This window comes from Ailuropoda melanoleuca, chromosome 10, assembly GCF_002007445.2.
Source record: "Ailuropoda melanoleuca isolate Jingjing chromosome 10, ASM200744v2, whole genome shotgun sequence".
In the NCBI taxonomy this organism is placed as follows: Eukaryota; Metazoa; Chordata; class Mammalia; order Carnivora; family Ursidae; genus Ailuropoda; species Ailuropoda melanoleuca.
This window is the reverse complement of record NC_048227.1, coordinates 84053662-84074939: the sequence shown is the minus strand read 5'-3', so window position 1 is coordinate 84074939 and position 21278 is coordinate 84053662. Positions and strand designations below refer to the sequence as shown.

Here is a 21278-nt window from a genome sequence, read left to right as displayed (position 1 = left end):
CTGCAACATGGACGGCACTGGAGGAGATAATGCTAAGTGAAATAAGTCAAGCAGAGAAAGACAATTATCATATGATTTCTCTCATCTATGGAACATAAGAACTAGGATGATCGGTAGGGGAAGAAAATGATAAAGAAAAGGGGGGTAATCAGAAGGGGGAATGAAACATGAGAGACTATGGACTATGAGAAACAAACTGAAGACTTCAGAGGGAAGGGGGGTGGGGGAATGGGATAGACTGGTGATGGGTAGTAAGGAGGGCACGTATTGCATGGTGCACTGGGTGTTATACGCAACTAATGAATCATCGAACTTTACATCGGAATCCGGGGATGTACTGTATGGTGATTAACATAATATAATAAAAAAATCATTAAAAAAATAATAATAAAATAAAATTATATTACAGAGCTATAGTAATTAAAACAGCATGGTACTACCATAAAAATAGACACATTCATCAAAAAGTACAGAATAGAGAGCCTAGAAATAAACCTATACATATATGTCAAATAATTTACAACAAAGGAGGCAAGAATATACACTAGGGAAAGGACAGTCCTTCAACAAATGGTGCTTGAATAACTGGACAGCCACCAAGCAAAAGAATGAAAATGGACCCCTATCTTATACCATACACAAAAATTAACTCAAGATGGACTGAAGACTTGAATGTAAGACCTGAGACCATAAAACTCCTAGAGGAAAACACAAGCAGTAAGCTCCCTGACACGAGTCTTGGTGAGGATTTTTTTTTAATCTGACACCAAAAGCAAAAATAATCATTGGGACTACATCAAACTAAAAAGCTTCTGCACAGCAAAGGAACCACTGTCAAAATGAAAAGGTCACCTACTGAAAGTATTTGCAAGTCATGTATCTGATAAGGGGTTAATATCCAAAATACATAAAGAACTCATACAACTCAATAAAAAAGCAAAAAACCAAATAATCTGATTTTTAAAATGGGCAGAGGACCTAGATAGATATTTTTCCAAAGCAGACATAGAGATGGCCAACAGATACATGAAAAGATGTTCAACATCAATAATCATCCAGGAAATGCAAATCAAAACCACCAATGAGGTATCACCTCACACCTGTTACAATACCTATCAAAAGACTAGAAAAAAACAAGTGTTGGCAAGGAGAAAAAAGGACCATCCTGCACAATTGATGGAAATGTAAATTGGTGCATCCACTATGGAAAACAATATGGAGGTTCCTCAAACCATCGAAAATAGATTGCCATATGATCCATCAATTCCATTTCTGGATATTTACCTGAAGAAAATGAAAACACTAAGTCAAAAAGATAATGCACCCCCATGTTCACTGGAGCATGATTCCAATAGCTAAAATATGGAAACAACCTAAGTGTCTCTCAATGGATAAATGGATAAAGAACATATGATATACACAATGGAATATTACTCATCTATAAAAAAGAATGAAATCTTGCCATTTGTGACAACATAGATGAACCTAGAGGGCATTATGCTAAGTGAAATAAGTCAGACAGAGAAAAAGAAATACTGTATGATCTCTCTTATAGGTGGAATCTTGAAAAAACAGACAAAAAACCAAGCTCGTAGTTACAGAAAATGGATTGGTGGTTGCCAGAGGTGAGGGGTAGAAAAAAAAAATGGATGAAAGGGGTCAAAAGGTAAAACAATTTTTAAAAAATTGAAACATGCGCTGTGAAGTATTCCCTTTCTATACTCTGGGAAGTTCATATATTACTAGAATTACCCATTCCTTAAATGTTGGTATAACATTGTTTTTAAAGTTAAATGGGGCCAGTGGTTTTTTTTTTTAATAGAAAGATTAACTACTGATTCAATTTCTTGAAGATTCTAGAACTATGTAGGTCCTCAATTTATTCTTGAGCTAGCTTGTTAAAGGCTGCGTTATTTCCTAGGGACTTATCTATTTTACATAAAGTTTTCAAATTTATTGGCCTCAGTGGCCTTAATACCTTCTTTAATTTCTTTAATGTTTGTAATATCTATAGTTACATGTGTATTTTCATTCTTATTTCTACTTACTTGTTTTTAACCTATTCTGGAATTTCTTGATTGTTTTTATCAAGAGTTTCTCAATTTCCTTAGTCTTTTCAGAGCCCTGGTACTTTTCACTTTATTGATCTAGTATATTTTGCTTTTTTCCACATTACTTTCTGCTTTAATCCTTATTTTTCCTCCTTTCTACTTCCTTTGAATTTAATCTGCTCTTCTTTTCCCAGCTACCTAACTCAGAAAATCAGAATATTAATTTTAGGCTTCCAATTTTTAAAAATATAATCACGTTAAGCTATAAATACCCTTCTACGTACTGCTTTGGCTGCATTCTACAAGTTTTCACATACAGCATTTTCATAACTGTTCAGTTCTAATTATTTTTTATTTCCATGTGGTAAAAATCTTTACAGAACATTTCAATTTGAGGCTAATTAATTCAGGAAAAGATTGGGTTAAGTGTATCGGAACAGACTTCCTATCACTATGTCCATTATTTTCAAAGTAATTCATACTCACAGGAAAAGGTATATTAACTAGGAAAAGTTATATCTTAAGCAGCACTCTTCTTTCCCTTCCTCCTTCCACACTTCTTTCATACCCCAGAAACTGGGAACTTCTGTCTTGGAGGTATAGCAATGAAGCTGACACTTTTCTCCCCCCATTTTATTTTTTTGACATTGAAAGAGTCAAGTCTCCGTCATTCCTCTCTCTCCCTTTCCCTCCCTCTCCTTCTGTTCCTCTGTCTCCTGTCTCTGCCCTCCTCTATCCTCCCTCCCACCTCTGCCCTGTATCCAAGTGAAGTGGCCGGGCCTAAGTGCCTCCAGCTCTCCCATCTCTTGCTAGAAATGTAGATGCATTTCAGAGGGATAGCTGGGGGGAATCTCACTTTCTCTTGCGATCTCATTACAGCCTCCAGTCTAACTTTACCAGTAATAAATTAGATGACATATTTGAGTTCCCACATTGATCTTGGGCTTATTTCTCAGTTGTTTCCAAATCTGGAAGGAAAGGACACTGAGTGATCACGCTTCTGAAGAATCCTCAACAACTATTTGATGAAAGGCAAGGCATGCTGAATCTCAGCTTCTTCCAGTGGGGGTGAGGGTTGTTGTGCTGTCAGGGGCGGGGGTGTCACAGTCTGATAAAGATCAGGGAACTCCGGTGCATGTGCATGGCTCAGTCAGTTAAGCGTCTGCCTTCAGCTCAGGTCATGATCCCAAGGTCCTGGGATGGAGCCCCACGATGGGCTCCCTACTCAGTGGGGAGCCTGCTTCTCCCTCCCCTTGCTCATGTGCTTTCTCTCTCTCTCCCCTCTCTCAAATAAATAAATAAAATCTTAAATGAAAAAAAGATTAGGGAACTCCTTCTGAAGCAGAACCACGGGAGAGAGGAAAGGAAGCAAGGTGAACTTGTGATTACTGTTCGTTTTTTGGGAAAGCGGAAACAGAAAAGAGAATGCCATTTGAAAAACAAAATGTCCTGTCTTTGATGAACAGGCACACAGTGCCTATGGCAGAGTGACAAATCACAAAGAGAACAGGGAAATAACACACCAAGCGTTCAAACTCCAAAAGGCTAAACAAACATCCTGGGTGACTAGTGGTTTTCTTTGTGTGCACGGACGGCACATTTTGGTTTCCAGGTTACCAACCTCCCCAAATGATTGGTTGTCATAGTGAGAGGAGTAACCTGGCCCCCATCGTCGGCTGGGCTCCATGGGGCCACATTGCCTGGACAAGCCACTCACGTGCTGGTGTCTTACCACAGCCTTGCCCTGGAAGAGCATCTGGGGGAAGGTAGACAAATCTATGAAAAAGGGGAAAACATAACGGATTTCCTGCGCAGTGGTAAATAAATTCTTATTGAAAATACATGTGGACACCTATGAGCCCGTACGCAATGTATTTACTTCGCATTCAGGCAGTGAGTGGATCTGAGCGGGAACGACAGGTGGCTGCTGTGTACAAAACACCTGCTTTGCAGATATCCCATCTTCAGGCCCACCTGTGGTTCAGTCGTAACTCATCGAGCGCTCATTCTGATGTAGGCACTGCAGTGTCAGGTAGTGGGGGGGCACGCAGGAGCAGTGGACACCGACGCATATTTGAGGATACGAGAAGTGTGTACCTCGTCATACAGTGAAATAGTCGGTGGGACGGGACGTACAAGTAATTGCTAAATGGTGGAATTTAGAGAATTTAGTGGTTTAAGGAAGCGGAACTGTAAAGGAGGAGGATTTTGACAGCAGAGACAACTGTCCTCAGAACGCCTGGGTTCACACGGTAGCCCTGCTACTGACGAGGACTTGGGGCAAGTAAATTCTCATGGAGCCTCAGTTTCCCCATCTGGAAACTGGGCATGGTATTATCTTCCTGGGAGCGTTGGTAAATAAACGAACACGAAGTGCCAGCTGTGTCTGGCGTATTGGGATCCCTGCTCGACTCTGCTAAGGGGAACGGCCTGTGGGGATAGCGGAGGGGAGTCTGAACAGAGCAGGGTCAGCCAGACGGACTGAGGGCGATCCTGGGAAATGATGGGAAATGAGAATGATGACAGAAGGATTTAGAAACTGGGCAGAGTAATTCAGACTTGATGAGAGAGGCAACAGGAGCCATTAGAGCCTGAAAAAAAAAAACTGTTAAAGAGTGGTGATTTATGAGCCTAAATTCAGAAAGACAAAAGGAAGCAAACAGGCAGGCAGCAGACAAGGAGCTGAGCTAGGACTGGTGCACTACTCGAGCGGGAGGTCGTGAGGACCAGCTATTTTCAGCCTCCACAGAGTTCTTCTTTTTCTTAGGATAGCAATAAGCAGCCAAATATTTGTCTAGCCCTTTATACTTACAGAGTATTTATACAAACTTTATTGCATTTTGAACCTTTGGAATATTACTACTATGTAGAGATTTTAAAAAATTGTAAGTTCAGAGTTAAATGGTTTAGCTACTACAGCCTTGCTGGGGAGTGAGAGAGAGAGAGAGGATCCAAACCCTGACTCCTCAACTCAGTCTCAGGAAGGGGTAGGTGAGCCAGCATGGAAAGGGGCTCCCAGCATCATCTGCATTGCAATAGCAAAGTCAAGTATGGTAATAAGAGTGCTGTGGGAAAGGTGATGGGTTTGGGGTCAGAGAGACTAGCACTAGGACTCTTTCTCTGGGACCTCGGACAAATCATTGGGACCTCGGACAAATCATTTGACCCTCTGGAACCTTAGTTTCTTTGTGGGAGGGAAAATTCCCTTTTCCTGACATTATATCTCTATGGGCAGGAATATCCAATGGAATAATTCTGGACCTCTTTCTCTCCCTTCCTTCTGACGGTAGATTTAGAAGGAGCTGAGCATGTGTAGCCAGTCCCTTCTTCTTTCTTCCCCTTAAAGATGTGCTTATTCAGAGAAAGCCCATCTTGAGTCCCTAGGTATACACTTAACAAGGGTAGGGCCAGGTCCCCAAGGGAGGGCCACTGCTGTCTGGGTGGTGACAAACTAGTCTAGTCTCACTTGCTTCCAAAGCTGTACTGGGTTCACCAACCTAGGAGTGGTCAGGTATTAAAGCTGACCCTTCATTCTCATTGCCTGAGGCTGTGATGGGGAAAAGAAATAACATTCTTCACAGGTCAAAGTTGATATATAACATCAAAGAACTATTAAAAGTATTAAAGATAATGTATGTTGGGGCGCCTGGGTGGCACAGCGGTTAAGCATCTGCCTTCAGCTCAGGGCATGATCCCGGCGTTATGGGATCAAGCCCCACATCAGGCTTTTCCGCTATGAGCCTGCTTCTTCCTCTCCCACTCCCCCTGCTTGTGTTCCCTCTCTCGCTGGCTGTCTCTATCTCTGTCGAATAAATAAATAAAATCTTAAAAAAAAAAAAGATAATGTATGTGATATTTTGTGATATGTGATAAGAGGATTAAAGATAATAAAAGTGCTAGGCATATAGAAGGTAAGGGAAAAAAAGACTATTATTGTGTGCTCATAGATTTTCTTAACCAGCAATTGAATCTGGATCATTCCTTCATTTCTAGAAATGTTGAGTCAGAACTTTCCATTGTTCATTACAGTCAACTCTTATTAAAATGACACCAAGTGGCATCTCAAATTAAGCTTTTAAGAAACTGATGAGCAGCGAATACTACTTAAAATAAATGAATCATCAATGAAGGAATTTTGTTACTCTGGGTTTGTTGTTGTTTGTTCATAGGTACCAAAAACAAAGGCAATGAACAAGTTCAGAAATACAAAAATGTTGATCACTTTTCTTTCTGGTTATTTGAAAGAAAGCAGAGAAATTCTTATCTGAAGTACCTCCTCAAAGCCATGAACGAGCACACTGGGGTGGCTCGCATGAGCTGGACAACTTTACCTTCTCGCAGGGGTCATGGTGTTTGCGATATGAGGCCTAAGAAGGAATGGGGCAAAGGGATTCCTTTTACTAGTCAGAGATTAGTAATGATTTTTGGGGGGGGGGCTGGATAACGTACAACCTGACTACAAATTCACTTTGAAATCCAATTTTGGCAAAGGGTGAATAAACACATATATCTATCTGCATAAATAGTATCCAAGGGAGCAGAATGAAATCAGCCTGAGGCTCAGTCAAATGCCTGCAGCTTAAATTATCAATGACTTTGCATCAGTGAGCACCAATCAATCTGTCCTCACCCAGGCTCTCAACACATGCATGCACACCCCAGCTCTAAAGATACTGCTGATTACTGGACACCATGTGGTACCAAGTGAGTGTTAGCAGGTGATCGGCAAACATTTTCTGAGTGCTGCCTGTAAGCAAGACACCATGTTCAGACACTTCCCCCCCGCCTCCTGGCAAGCACGGTGGCATTCTTCATGCCTCCCTACCTCTTTCATTATTTTGATGGCTTCCACCCGGTGCTGGGGTGGGGGATAAAGCAGCACACGGTGATAGAGGGACTGGAGCACGGGCTTCATGGAGTCCACTGACCCTACCAGCCGGACCAGCTCGGCCGCGATGTAATAAATGGTCCGAGCCACGGGCCCACTCAGGGCTGGCGCGGTGGACGAGCAGCCCGACCCCCGGCCGTGGTCAGAAACTCCTGGAGACGCAGAGTCTGACTCGACGCCGGAGCCAGCACTGCTGCTGTGAGCAGAGGTGATGCTTTTGTCGTGGATTGGATTCCCCAGGATCACGATGAGAGCAGGGCAAAGACTTTTCCTAGGAAGACACAGGAGGAAAAATAGGTTTTGCTAACAAGGCAGAAGGATAAAGGGCAAATACAGTCCTGAGGGTAAATACCAGATGCCACAAAAATGACTAATAAGAGTTGGGTTCTTTACTGCTTCTCTTTTTGGCGACATCCTGCCCTCGTTTTCCATGTCTCTCCATCACTTCTAGGTATATGAACAGAGTCGTTTTCCTCATAGCTCAAGGCAGAATTAACTAAATAAAAATACTAAATAAAAATAACTAAAAAAATAAATTAAAAAAATAAAAATATCAAGAGAATATTAAGAAACCGTCTTATGTAAAGAAACTGACTCAAAACGCTTAATGGCTTTAGTTAGAAAGTTTCATTTTACTTTAAACACCAAAATTATTTCTACTTCTAATTGGAGAAGTTAATTTAAAATTCTGACACATATAGTGTCACATATCATTCGACTTCCTCCGTGTGGAAAAGCCCAGGAACCCAGAGAAACTAGCTGGCTGCCTGGGGGCCCTGTCACCCGGGGGATTCTCTGGCTATAATTAAGTGACTAGTCTTCCATCAGTTGAGATGGAGAATGTACCAGTGAAGGGCTAAGAATAACATTCAATAGCTCTGCCCCCCGCCCCGTGCAACTTCCTGGTGCCTTCGTATACTTTTAGGATAAACGAATAGCCTAGAAAATAAGCTCCTAGCTCCTGAGTCTCATGAGCCTATGGTGCCAACCAGGCACAAGAGGCCCTCGGAGGCCTATTTTGTGAAGATCATCATAAGCTTCTCTCTGTATTTTGATCCAGTGCATGTGAGCAAAGCCAGTTCCCTACTTTCTCTCTAAAGCATTCGCACACACTTGAGGTGACCGGTCGGCCATGGATGCCACGGGAAGGGACCTGGGCGCAGAGCTGGAAGGGGAGAACCGTGGGGTCGGCGTGGGGGGGAGCGTGCGGCTGGGTGCTCACCAGATCAGGTCTGTGAAGCCTCGGTGCAGGTGCATGGAGGAGGACGAGCTGCTGAGCACGGACAGGACACATTCCAAGTACAGGAGCTGCAGCTGCTGCTGGTCACTGGGGAACAAAACCAACACACGATGCATGTAAAGTGAAGGCAGAATTAAGGAGGTGACGTGTGGGACACACTTGGAAAAATGTTCGGCATGAGAGAAGTGTTCATGGGGGGAAGCGGTTAGCATGACGGGTTGAATTGCATGCCCGAAAATTTCTCTGTGGAAGATCGAACCCCTGGAACGTCAGCATGTGCCCTGATGGGAGATCGGGTCTCTTACACAGGTAATTACGTTAAAGTGATGTCATCTGGGTGGGTCCTAGCCCAAGCTGACGGATGTCCACATAAAATGGGGAACACTGGAAACAGAGACACGCACAGACAGTGGACAACAGAAAAGACAAAAGGAGAAGACGGCCGTCTGCAAACCAAGGAGAGCGGTGTGGAACGGATCCTCCCCTGAAGGCCTGGGAAGGAACCAACGCTGACATCCTGATCTCGGACTTCCAGCCTCCGGAACTGGGAGGAGATACGTGTCTGTTACGGAAGCCCCCCAGTCTATGGGACTTTGTTACCGCAGCCCTAGCAAACTGATACAGTTCGGGGGAGGTTTTTTTTAAATGAACAAACTTTGTTTTTTAGAACAGTTTCAGATGTATAGAAAAACTGAGCATGGAAGAAAGTTACTGTGTTCTACCCCGCCCAGCACAGGGTTTGTCCTGCTATTAACAGCTTACATTAGTAGACACATTTGCTACCATCCAAGAACCAATACTGATATATTATTATCAATTAAATTCCACAGTTTATTCCAGAAACATTCAAACTCTTAATGTGTTCAACTGTCTAAACTTTTCAAAAGACGACTAATCACATCTTTTAAATGGTCAACACTTTACTAGCTTGCATTTGAATTTCTTTTTTGAAGACAACATGGTTTTTCAATGGACAAATTATTTTTCTCGGATTATTATTATGAGATTAATCCATAGAGCCAGATTAAAAATACAGACAACTTCATGGGATGCATGTTCTTCTGCCCAGGCTAAGTTTTCTGCCGAACCCACCAGAAAGTATCAAACTTCAGGTAGGTGGTAAGTGACTGACAGGAATAAGGGAGAATTTAATATTCGAGCACACATGTACGACGAATACATAATAAATACTTCTAAGAGAATTTATTCAGGAGTCCTATATGTTCCAAAAAAGGAGGAACTTGTCTTGAAAAATCATTTTTGGTTGTGTCTCTTTTCTCCTCACTTAAATAAATACCAAAAGGAAGTTTAATGCCCTTAACAGTTCAAATAACTCCCAGGAGAAGGGGGTGGACAGGAGAGGCAAGACCAGTGACAGGCAGACTAGAAACTTAAGGAGACAGGAAGGAAGAAGAGAAAAGTTAACACAGGACTGTCCCAAAGCCCAGGAGATTACACGCATCCACTGCCAAACTGAGAAAGTTTGCACAGACGCAAGATGAAGGATCGCAAGATGGGGTGGCTGCGGGTCCCCTGTTTAAGGGTTATGTTAGATTCCACGGCAATAGGTCTCTGTAAAATTGACCTCAAGCTCTAAAATTGGTTGGCAATGTACAGCCCAAGGACAAAATCCTGCCCATGGCCCCATGAACTGAAAATGATTTTGTTTTTAAAGGGTTGTAAAACAATAACAGAAATGAACACAGAACAGAAGCAGTATGTGGCCCTTCACAGAAGAAGTCTGCTGACTCATACTCTATGATGCTCTCCCTTGTCCAAAGAGAACTGTACAATGATTCAAATAATGCCATTATTCTGAAAAGGGGAATTCCACGGGGTGCCTGGGTGGCTCAGTCGGTTAAGTATCTGCCTTCTGCTCAGGTCATGATCTCAGGGTCCTGGGACTGAGCCCTGCATTGGGCTCTCTGCTCAGCGGGGAGCCTGCTTCTCCCTCTCCCTCTGCCTGCCACTCCCCTGCTTGTGTGCACTCTGTCTGTCAAGTAAATAAATACAATCTCTCAAGGGAAAAAAAGGGAATTCTGCTTATATTTGGATGTACTATACCACACCTGCTGAGGAGGGGGGGGAAGAAGAGGTGGGTAAAGGCTGAATTTCCACAAAAATTATTACTATGTGCCAAGAGGAAGGTGGTGGTTGGAGGAAGAATAAGAAAGGAAAGACATACTTAGCCATTTTGGGGCCAGGTAAGGACTTTACATTTCTATACTCCTACGCCCACAGACTTCCCTACACTTTTGAGCGAGGCATCATTCCTGATCAGAAACAGCATATTCTTCTGGGACTAGAGAAACAAGGAAGCAAGTAGATAAAGCATTGTATAGGAACTGCTACAAATGAGAAATTTAACACAAGGTTCTATGAGAGCATATTGGGAGTGGCATCTAATCCTTAGATCCAGAAAGGATTTCTAAGGAAAAGCCATCTTCATGGAGACCTAAAGTTCAAGTAGGAGTCTTGCAGGGCAGTGTTAGGGAGGGGGTGGTGGTGGTCTGTGGTTGGAACAGAGTGTAAGGATACCATTGGCAAGAGGTGGGACCGGGGAGGTGGCAAGGGCCGGATCAGGAAGGGTTTGGGAGGACTTGTCTGGACCTTATTCTGCAGGTAGGAGAGTGACAGAACCAAATTTATATTTTAGAACAATCATTCTGGATGCTGTAGAAATGAACAGATCGGAGAAGGCAAAACAGAAGGGTCACAACTCCAATAAGCCACGTTTTTAAAAAGTTCTGAAAAGGACCATCTCCACTATAGTCTCAGGCTAATCTTTCCGACCAACCACTGGACTCACTATTAAGAAAAATAGTTATTGGGGCACCTGGGTGGCTCAGTCGGTTAAACATCTGCCTTAGGCTCAGGTCATGATCTTGGGGTCCTAGGATGGAGCCCTACCTCGAGCTCTCTGCTCGGCAGGGAGTCTGCTTCTCCCTCTCCCTCTGTCCCTCCCCCTGCTCATGCTCTCTCTCTCCCTCTCTCTCTCAAATAAATAAAATCTTAAAAAGGAAAAAAGAAAAATAATGATTAAATGCCCTAATTCAAAAATGTCTGTCTTTCAAACTGTCAGTCTCGCACCACAAAACTAAAACAACTATAGATGATAAAAATTCTCAGTTTCTGAAACTGGAAAGAAACCCACAGAAAAGCTACGAGCAGTCAAGTTCCCTTTGGATACCTGCAGAGTACGCCGCAGCAATACTGAGCCCCAAGTCATCAGACCCGATGACAGAGAGGGTGCATTGCCAAGGTAACTGGCCTGGGAGTCTCCTTGGAGACCACACGCAGCAGCTTTTCTGTGGGCCGCAGCAGTCTGGAAAAACCGGTGCTCATGGCCTCGCATGAGTCATGTCACTAAAAGAGCTGTCTGAAATGCAAGCAGCTTCCACACGGGCCCCTCACGAGATACACATATGCATGTGCAGCACGTGTGTGTGGCTCTTATTTGTCTGACTGAAGACAGACAAATATGTGAAAAGCACAGGGGGGCGAGAAGCCAAGAAACCAGCCAACTCTTTCAAAACACATGAGGAAGAATCTGCTGACATGGAAGGTGGTGAGTCTCTTGGCCCGGTTTTCTGTTTGAGCATTTCATGGCTGGCAGGTTGAGTCGCTGCTGGTCTCATTCTCTGCTCATCTTCTGAATTTCTTCCCAGGCTCAAGATCCATGAAGAACGACTCTCGTAAGTAGACCAGTGGGCCATGAAAGCTGAGGAGCCCCCATCCTGACAAGGTGCCTGCAAGGGTAATCTGGCAGCATGTTCCGGATCTCTGGCATTCTTAGAATTTTGTTTGATGATGAATCATTTGGACCTTACCTCCCTTTGAGATAATTTGAATTTAGGCAGCAAAAGGAGAGAGGGACTTTTAAGTAATTGTGTAAGAAGTGGAATGAAATCAAACCTGTGATAGGAACACCTGGCCTTGCCTCATTGCTTCTGAGAATGCTTTGGCATACGCTCCTCTTTGACATTCGGCACTGGGAGGAGAGGGAAGTGGGGAGAGGCTGACAGGAGCCCAATGGGCAGAGAATGAATAAATATCTTTCTAAGCCCAATTATCCTTCCGAAAGCTCCTGAATTTAAAAAGCATCATGTAACTCAGCATGCCTAATATAGCGTTCTATTAATAACACATCTCTAAGGCATGTGAGATGTTCTGTGTACCTGGATGAATTTTGTGAATCCTCCCGGGAGACTGAGTATGTCATGACTACATACCCTTACAGAGAGAAAGCCCTATGAGGTATGTGGGCCCTGATTTTTGGAAATGGCTATTGCGGAGAAGCACTGTAGTGTGATTTCAGAGGAAGAAGATATTTAGAAGGTGGGAGAGGTGTCAAGTTTAGCTAATAGAAATAAAAGGAGTTTGGGTAGGAAATTCAGAAGAAATTGTAAAAGGTGCGAAAGCTGAACAAGAAGAATAAAGAGAACCACCAGACTGAAAGCAGTCAAGAGTATGGTACCATCTGACCAGGTGGCCTTACAGGTGTCCTGTTCAAGCTAGTGATTATGCATGCTGCACCCCAGCTTCCTTAGCAACAGAACCCTCATCTAGGGAAATGGGATCATGATGGGAAAGACCATACTCAAACACAGTGAGCAGTCTCCAGAGGCAGAATGATGACTGGGGAATTGCATTGAAAAACCAAGCAAGACCATGGGAATTCTATAAAAGCCATTAAGCTCTATAACAACATGCCTAAAGCCATCTCTGAACTAACGTCCAATGAGAAAGCCTAGAAAAACATGTGTCATATGAATTACTTTTCCTGTTTAAAACCTATTTCCAAGTCATATGGCTCAGAAATGTTTTCATTTTTTTTAAGTGACTGATAGAAATCTATGCCCTTTAGTTTGTAGTATGCATACAGAGGCATTTGCAATGTATGTTTGTGCTATGTATCTTCCTAATAATCTACAAATGTCTGATGTAAGAAGTCCAATGTCCCAAACTGCATCATAAACCAGAAGTAGCACAGACAATTCTAAAAGTAAGCAAGCGATTTTAGAATATATAGCAAATATTTATTATATGTTAGGCACTATGCAGTTAAAAAAATTCCATTTATCCCAAAACTTCCTATAAGATACCAGTACTGGAAGTCTACAATAATTACAACAGGCATAACCTCGGACTGTCCCAGGTACACTAGGTCATATGGTCACTCTACAGATGGCAGTCCCTACAGCTGATGTTAGAGACGTCCAAGTTTTAAAGAGCCATGAACTTGAAGCCCTTACTGCACCTAGCTGAAGACTTTCCTGACCAATGAACAACGGTATGTTTTAAATCTATCATTCATAGATCGACAGATTTGGTCTGACTTATCTTGGGGGCTAGTTTTCAATTATTAATGGCATAACTATCTTGAGTTTTTCTAGTACTTAAAACCTTAGTCTTCTCTTAGCACACTACTCAGGAAAAAAAAAAATGTGTAGCTTTTTTCCCCCCTTGCCTGCAAGGTAATGAATATAGCCTTTATATTTTTCAAAGTTTTGATGGTCTTTGTTTTATTCCCTGATAATGCTAAGATCTGGGAGGGTGGGGGATGGAGAAGAAGCATCTTTGACAGCTGGCAACTGCCTAGTTGCTACCAGCTAGCCGGGGTGCTCCCCTGGCGAACACAAACGACTTCACAGAATGTTAATATCAGATGAGGACTCTCCACAACGGGGACAGAACAAGACGAAAGCCAATCTACAAACTGGCCTGAACAGAGATTTAAAAAAGGAATCCTGGGGCGCCTGGGTAGCGCAGTCATTAAGCGTCTGCCTTTGGCTCAGGGCGTGATCCCAGCATTCTGGGATCGAGCCCCACATCAGGCTCCTCCGCTAGGAGCCCGCTTCTTCCTCCCACTCCCCCTGCTTGTGTTCCCTCTCTCGCTGGCTGTCTCTGTCAAATAAATAAATAAAATCTTAAAAAAAAATAAAAAAATAAAAAAGGAATCCTGTGCAACCACAAAAATGACCAAATATCATCCTCATCTGTGAATGACTCCTGTTTCTCCTACAATGACAGCCCCTTATCTGTTCCTCCCATCAGCTAAATAAAAATGAAGATGTCCCATCCAGGGAATGCCCCTACTTTCTGACAGCACCCAATCCTTGAACAGATCCTCAGTTCCTTCCACTCCAAATCACCTAACTCTGGCTCAAATCTGTAACAATCCCTCCTAACATCCTTTGCATGGATATCCTGGCTTCCCCATAGTGTACAGGCTCCCTCACTATTACAAGTTGATAAACCAAATTCTCTTAGCCTCGGGTAATCTTTGGGTATTGGGAATCAACTATCTTTTAAGTAAATTTTCTCACTGGATTCTTACAAAAACCCTAATATATTTTATATCACTAATATTATATTACATACAAATAATAATAAATATTAATTATTTTATAGGATACAATTTACAGGGTTGAGAGCTCTGCCCAAAGTCAAGAGGTAGTAAGGGGCCAAACAGGGATTTTACCCAGCTAATGCAACAAAGATAAGGTAGCTGAGCCAATAGTGATTAAACACCATATATGATTATATCTTAGGAGAAAACAAGCCAATGAGAAACGTCCCCCAGCTCTGATATAACAGCTGGCTCTGCTATGAGGGAGTAGAACTAGGCAGGGGTGGGGAGGAACGGGCACTAGAAGAAATCTAAACCCTGGTCATGGATGGGTAGAGTGAATATATAACTTATCCCAGCCAGGACACTGGTAGGAGTAAAGGAGGGTGATTACAATCATACAGAACAGGCATAACCTGGAACTGTCCCAAGGTAATCAGGTCACAGAGAGACTCCATAGATGGGGTCACTGCAGTTGGTGTTAGAGTCCTGAGGTTAGGATCACAATCTGAGTCCCAGGCCTGCTGCCCTAACTCTCCATGGTCAGAGGAGATGGGGACCTGAGCAAAGAACAGGAGAAGCCAACTACACACGCTATCTGCTTTTAGACATATGCCTTCTGAGGAAAAAAAATGTTCTGCCTCGGGTCCAGGGGTGAAAGAAACTTGAGGGTGGGGCTGTGGAAGAAGCGTTTTTCCTTTTCACTTATACTACCTATGGATTAAATAGATCTCTTCATTGTTTAAGTGCCTAAGATGAAGGGAGCTTAATTTGGTCAAAATGGGCAGGTGACCTAGAGGAATGATGGATACACTGATATAGAAACCATGGGCCAAAAACTCTGAAGAGTCATTCTAAGCTTAGCTTTCAAAAATCCTAAGTTTATTAAAAACAAAAACAAAACTAAGAAGTTTCTGCAACTTTTCCAGCAAAGTGAGAGACCTCACTAATGTTTCAACTAGACTATGTCTCCCAACTTATTACTATATAGGCAATACTATAAGTTTTCTGAATTATCAAATATTCTAGTTACCAGCAAATGATAGTGTCTTTCATAACTCAAAGGGTATTTCAGAATCTTATTGTGTTGTAGATTTTGCAATTAACTATATATGTAGCTGGTAGGACTTTTCATCTCATCTTGGAAAGTCTAGACCTTTTATGATTTGGCTTTACTATAGATGCATAAAGTAATAAGTTAACTTACTGCATGGAGAGTTGGAGCAGTGGGTATCATCTATATGCGCTAATATCAAAGATTAAACTGGTGTGCAAAAAATGAGTATATAAAAGAGCAATGTGTTCTTTTCAAAAATACGCATGTGAACTCACAGGCTCGGGAAATGTTAGAAGAAATACAGAAAGACTACAGAGTCCGTCCTTGCCATTAACACAGGTCAGTGAGAAGACTCATTTAGAGTCACATAGCTGGGACATGCCCAGGTTACTTCAAATAGCTTTGTCAACTACCTCTTGGCCAACAATCTTGTCACTCAGCTCCATGCTAGAGGGATTAAGTCTTCTTTGTAAGCTATTGTTTTCCCATTTCTCATGCGAAAATTATATCCTTCAGGCATTGTATTTGGTAATGTGGTCTTGCCCAAAGTCACTGAATAGATTTCTCAGGAATAACAGGTGAATACCAATGGGGGTAACCATTGTCCCTATAATCTGCAATTGTAAGTGATGCTGTAGACAAAAGTTTTCTCAGAAAGAGACCACTGGTGAACATGAACACCAATGTTGAAGGCACTTACTTGATGGCAGCTTGCAGCTTCTCACACAGAACAGTGAGCACAGAGACAAGGTCATCACAGAGGGACTCAACTGTCGACCCTTCAAACAGAAGAGGTTACAAGCATTAGACATTGGCAGAGGGCACTAGAAGCTTCCTCAACAGTCCTTCCCATCCTCTGCTCTTAATGTTTTCAGGACCGAAAAGAAGGTTTTCAGATGCTGAGCCTTCCTTAGGCCACTAAAATGATCCTAGAAAATATAATTATTCATTTCTACAGTCATGAATACTGAAAGAACACTTCAGAAATACAGTTCAGAAAATGATATATTGTTTACTATTATAAATAAAACTCATTCACACTTAAAGAGATTTCACTAATTTAAGAAACAACACAATTGACAACGATTTTCTCAACATTTATGTTGGTAGACTACAAATGTATCTCTTATTCTGACCTTTGGAATTTCTGAATCTTTTGAGAAGATTTGAGTTGTATCACAGAGATAAAATGTGGCAGCGTGGAAGAAAGATGGGCTTTTCAAACTAAGGAACTAGGGAAAAAGGGCAAAATAACTTGGCCTACTTTGCCTACTTTCCCAGCATCCTCGGGTCACACAGTTGCTAACAGAGCAACAACCAATGCCAGAAGAAAGAATTTTCCCTCTAAACATGTTCATGTCCAGAAACTAGCAACAAAACTCCCACAGAAGCACTGAAAGCATTGGAGAAAGAGTGAAATTTAGAATCTGGACAGGTACTGGTCCACAACTTGCTGACCGCGTGAGCTTGGGTAAGCTTCAGTTCACCCTTTGGTGGAATGGTGGAAAAATAATCCCATTCTCACAGAATTGCTGGGCCCAGTGAAGTAACAAGTGGAAGCATTTGTTTTTCTTATAATAGACACCTTTAAAGATCTATACAACTATTTGATGAATGTAGAGATTTTAAAAAATGGCCATGAGGTCAAGGAAGATGGAGAAAAAAATTGCAAGAGTGGAAGACAGACAATGACAGTAAAGTCAGAGGAGGGCGGGAAAGAGAAATGGCTAATCCTTGAGAATTTATGATCTTCCATGCAGAAACAAACCTGAGAAATGATAAGGTACAATAAGACACCAATAAAATAAGTAAAAACCATAAGTAGTCCTTAAACTCAGTTTTAGATAAATGTCAGTGAGTCCATCCATTTTTTACTAATATATATCTTTAAAGATAAACCTTTGGTCAAGAGGACTTGGACCTCATCTTTGGTTTATAAAACCGAAGTGAAGGTTTTATGGAACCACAATTGCCCAGGAGAGGCAAAGGCAGGTGAAGTGTGTCACTGGGAGCGTCCACAGGGGGCAAGATGCTGAAGAACGTTCCAGTCTGCAACCCAAGAAGGGAGCAAGGGGCAATTAAAACAACACGCTCCAGCAATGCCTTCAGAGATGACATACCACCTTTCTCATTTCTTTCCTTCACTCTGTTCCTCCTAATAGTGGCTGTTTGGCTGCCTTTCTTTCCCCCTTTCATTCCCTTTTTCATCCTCTCTATAACCACCTGCCTCCTCACCGCCACCTTTTCTTACTATTAACATGCAAAAATATCAAAGAAAAGCAGATTTTCCAGTATTTTTTAAATTATTGAATAAAATCTGAAATAAAACATATTTTCATTTTTTTAATTAGATGGTTTGAAATTTTCATATCTCTTTCAGAAAACAAGACTACCAAACTAAAAAACAAAACAGAAGACCCAAAAAACAAACCGCTTGTCAATTATAGGTAGACCTCTGTTTTTCCTTTTCCTCTGGGTCAGAATGCAATTTCTTACCTTGATTTCATCTGCCACTTACACCAAGCTGTTTATTCTACTGTCAGATTCCCTGTGAGGTTCATTTTTTTCATATTAAAAAATAAGGCATTTCACAAACTTACTTCTGGTACAATAGCTCTATGCCAATCAGGTTTCCACAACCTTCTATCCAGTTCTCATTTTAACAATTAATAAACCTGACTTCATGGAGAACAAAACAAAACAATGACAAAAAAACAAACAAAAAACCCCAACAAAACAAAAAACCCAAACCCACAAAAAAATCCAGCCTCCGAGAGAAAGGTATATGAAGAGTTACCCTCCTTCACAGAGTTGGAACAGAAATAGGCGCAGCTGGCAGAGTGCAGGGCTGGAAGGAAGGTTAAGGAACAGGGTTGAAGTACAAGCCGGTAAGGCAAAGCTAAGCTGAACCTCCTGAGAGCTCCCTGAGTGCCCCCACTCACCTCTACATTCCCAAGGCAAGCACATAGTAGGCATTCTTAGACTCGCTTTTTAAACCAACTAGCCAAAATCAAATCCAATACCTTGATTCCTGAATTCCTGTGGGACATCCGGGTTTTCAATTATCTAGTAAGGGAGACATACACAGGACAATTAGGAGATTCAGGCACAAAAATTCCTGACTCTTAGACAATGGAAAATTCTAGGGAACAAATGTCATTCTGAGTGCTCTGGGCTCAACTAACTTTCCTAAGTGCACCCTCCAGGTCTTGATAGCATTTCATTACTCATGGTATTTAGGAGAAGACTCTGATGTCTGGAACTGAGCTCGTCAGTTCCTAAAATAACTCATTCCAGACTCCACAACCTCCATAAAGGTTTAAGCCCTTCCACACTGTGTGATTCCAGGATGCTGAGCTAGGGCGTGGCGCTATCCCTGCGTAGACAGGTGAGTCACCTTTGCGCAGGTAGTTTGTTCCAAGGTTACAGCCTACACTTTGATTGGCACCTACTGAATACAGACTCAGTAATAAGAAGGATCAGGTTCCTGAACTTTAAAATACAGGTCTGTGGAAAGGATCTTCAGTCTCCCCACCTCTGAGCCCTGGGAGAGAAGAGGGCATTTTCAGGCTAATCAACTGCCAGACATATAAATCATCCCAGGACAGTTTTGTTTTTTAAACTCGTTACAGGCACATATTTTTACTATTCCTTGTCCATTAATTTGCAAGCTCAGCTGCTTCTATCGCGTTCATTGTGAGAGGCTACGTCAACGTCTATGGCTCAGCAGCGGCTGAATACAGAGTGTAGAACAACATTTTCTGGAGGAAAAACATCTGGATCATTTTTAAAGGACAGGAGAAACACTACCACCTACTCCCTAAGTGTTTACACGTGGCATTTTTGCTTTTTGAAATTAGTAACTTATAATTTAACGATGGCTTTCATCATCTAAACAACTCAACAATAGAGCTTGATAAGAACTCCGAGATCCTGATGGTACAAAATCAAATTGCGTAATCTGTCCTGGGAGTAGGGATGGACATTAGGTTGAAAATACAGTTGACCCATGAACAACGTGGAGGTTGGGGGAACCAATCATCCCGTATAGTCAAAAATCTGTGTGTCACTTTTGACTCCCCTAAAACAGGACTACTAAGAGCCTAGTGTTGACTACAAACCTTACCAATAACATAAGTCAATTAACACATACTTTGTATGCTATATGTAATATATTCTATATTCTTATAGGAAAGTAAGAGAGAAAAAAGAAAGTGGTGTTAAGAAGATCAAAAGAAAAATACACTACTATATTTATGAAGAAAATGTATATTAGTGGACCTGTGCAGTTCAAACCCGTGTTGTTCAAGGATCAACTGTACATTTCATGCTAAGGATTTTGGCATTCTAGATTTATTTTCTTCCCATTGTATTTAAGTCTTCCTAATTGTGAGGTGGCCCATGATTCTTTCCTGTGATGGGTCATGCTACACGCTACACATCTTCCCCAGGTAATGCTAGGTGTGCCGTGGGAGAACACACAGTCTCCTTTGAATGAACCTCACCATTCCTATAGACCACTGCCCTTTACTAGCTTTTTAAAAAATCACCATTCTTAGCTGACAAAACTTATGTCTCCCTCTAGTAGACATCCCATATGCTTCAAATATTAACATCCTGAGAATTGTTCTTCTGGGACATGGAAACATCTCTGGGGATTGCATGAGTAACAGAAAGGAAATGACAGGAAACACTAATTTTCCACCTAATTTGGGATCTTGCCTCAGGTTGGGTAAGTCCAGGTGGTCAGTGATGGGCAGGACCAGAGGCTGATTAGACACATACTACCATAAGCAGAGGCAGATAAACCTCTAAATTGTTGTTTTTTTAAAGATTTTATTTTTCAGCAATCTGTACATCCAACGTGGGGCTCAAACTCATAACCCCATGATCAAGAGTCACATGCCCTGGTTTTATCCAGACCTCTCTAGTCTACCTGTTACCCTTGTTACAGAAGAGCCACGTGAGCTAAAAGGCTGAGTCATTTTACTTGAAACCTAATACTCTCCTACTCAAAATTTTAAAAGTAAGATTAAGTGAAGGGATACAACTGAAGTCACTTTGAAACTACAAAGTTTCATTTAAATGTTTCATCTTAAAACATTAAGACACCATTAGTATTACATTATTTCATCATGTTGCCATTTAGCAAGGACGAACTGTGAGAGTATCATTAATATAAGATTTTCAACATCTTAGGTTTATTTCTATTAAAATGTGTTTTTAACATATTGTTTTTTTCCCCTTAGCATGTTTTCTATTTATAGTTTGTATTTCTCTTAAACTACTATTCTCATGCTATCCTATTCAAAATCCTAGTTTAAATGAAGTTGTTGTTAACAAAGGGTAACCTAAGGTAATACCATCTCAAGATAAAACGATTTTTTAATAGAAACTTGGGCTGTGGACATAGCAAACATTAGGAAAAAAATCAGTATTTGCGTTTTCAGATTAGTGTTGCTTTTTCAGCCCTGGCTGCTGCAGTAGCAGGAGCCCAGGGGCTTAGTTCTGGCTCTTTCACTGATAAGCTCTTTCATTTTAAATTTCAATTTCACCTCTCTGGGCTTCATCTTCCTCATCTGTAAAATGAGGGACAAAAGAATTTGACTAGGAAAACCCTAAGGTTCCACTCAACTCTAAGAAAATACCTGAAGGTACGAATTAGAAAAGATTTAAGTTAAACATGAGAT

General features: G+C 41.7%; 1 protein-coding gene across 1 annotated transcript in view; it reads right to left on the bottom strand.

Annotated features, from left to right (window-relative positions):
* ARFGEF3 (ARFGEF family member 3) overlaps positions 1 to 21278 on the bottom strand; it is a 182910-nt gene that overhangs the window by 85526 nt on the left and 76106 nt on the right. The window contains exons 7-10 of the mRNA XM_034670783.1: positions 18612 to 18654; positions 16289 to 16367; positions 8162 to 8266; positions 6877 to 7210 (exon numbers count right to left, since the gene is read on the bottom strand). Of these exons, the coding sequence (XP_034526674.1) occupies positions 6877 to 7210; positions 8162 to 8266; positions 16289 to 16367; positions 18612 to 18654 (561 nt within the window). The remainder of the gene's footprint in view (positions 1 to 6876; positions 7211 to 8161; positions 8267 to 16288; positions 16368 to 18611; positions 18655 to 21278) is intronic.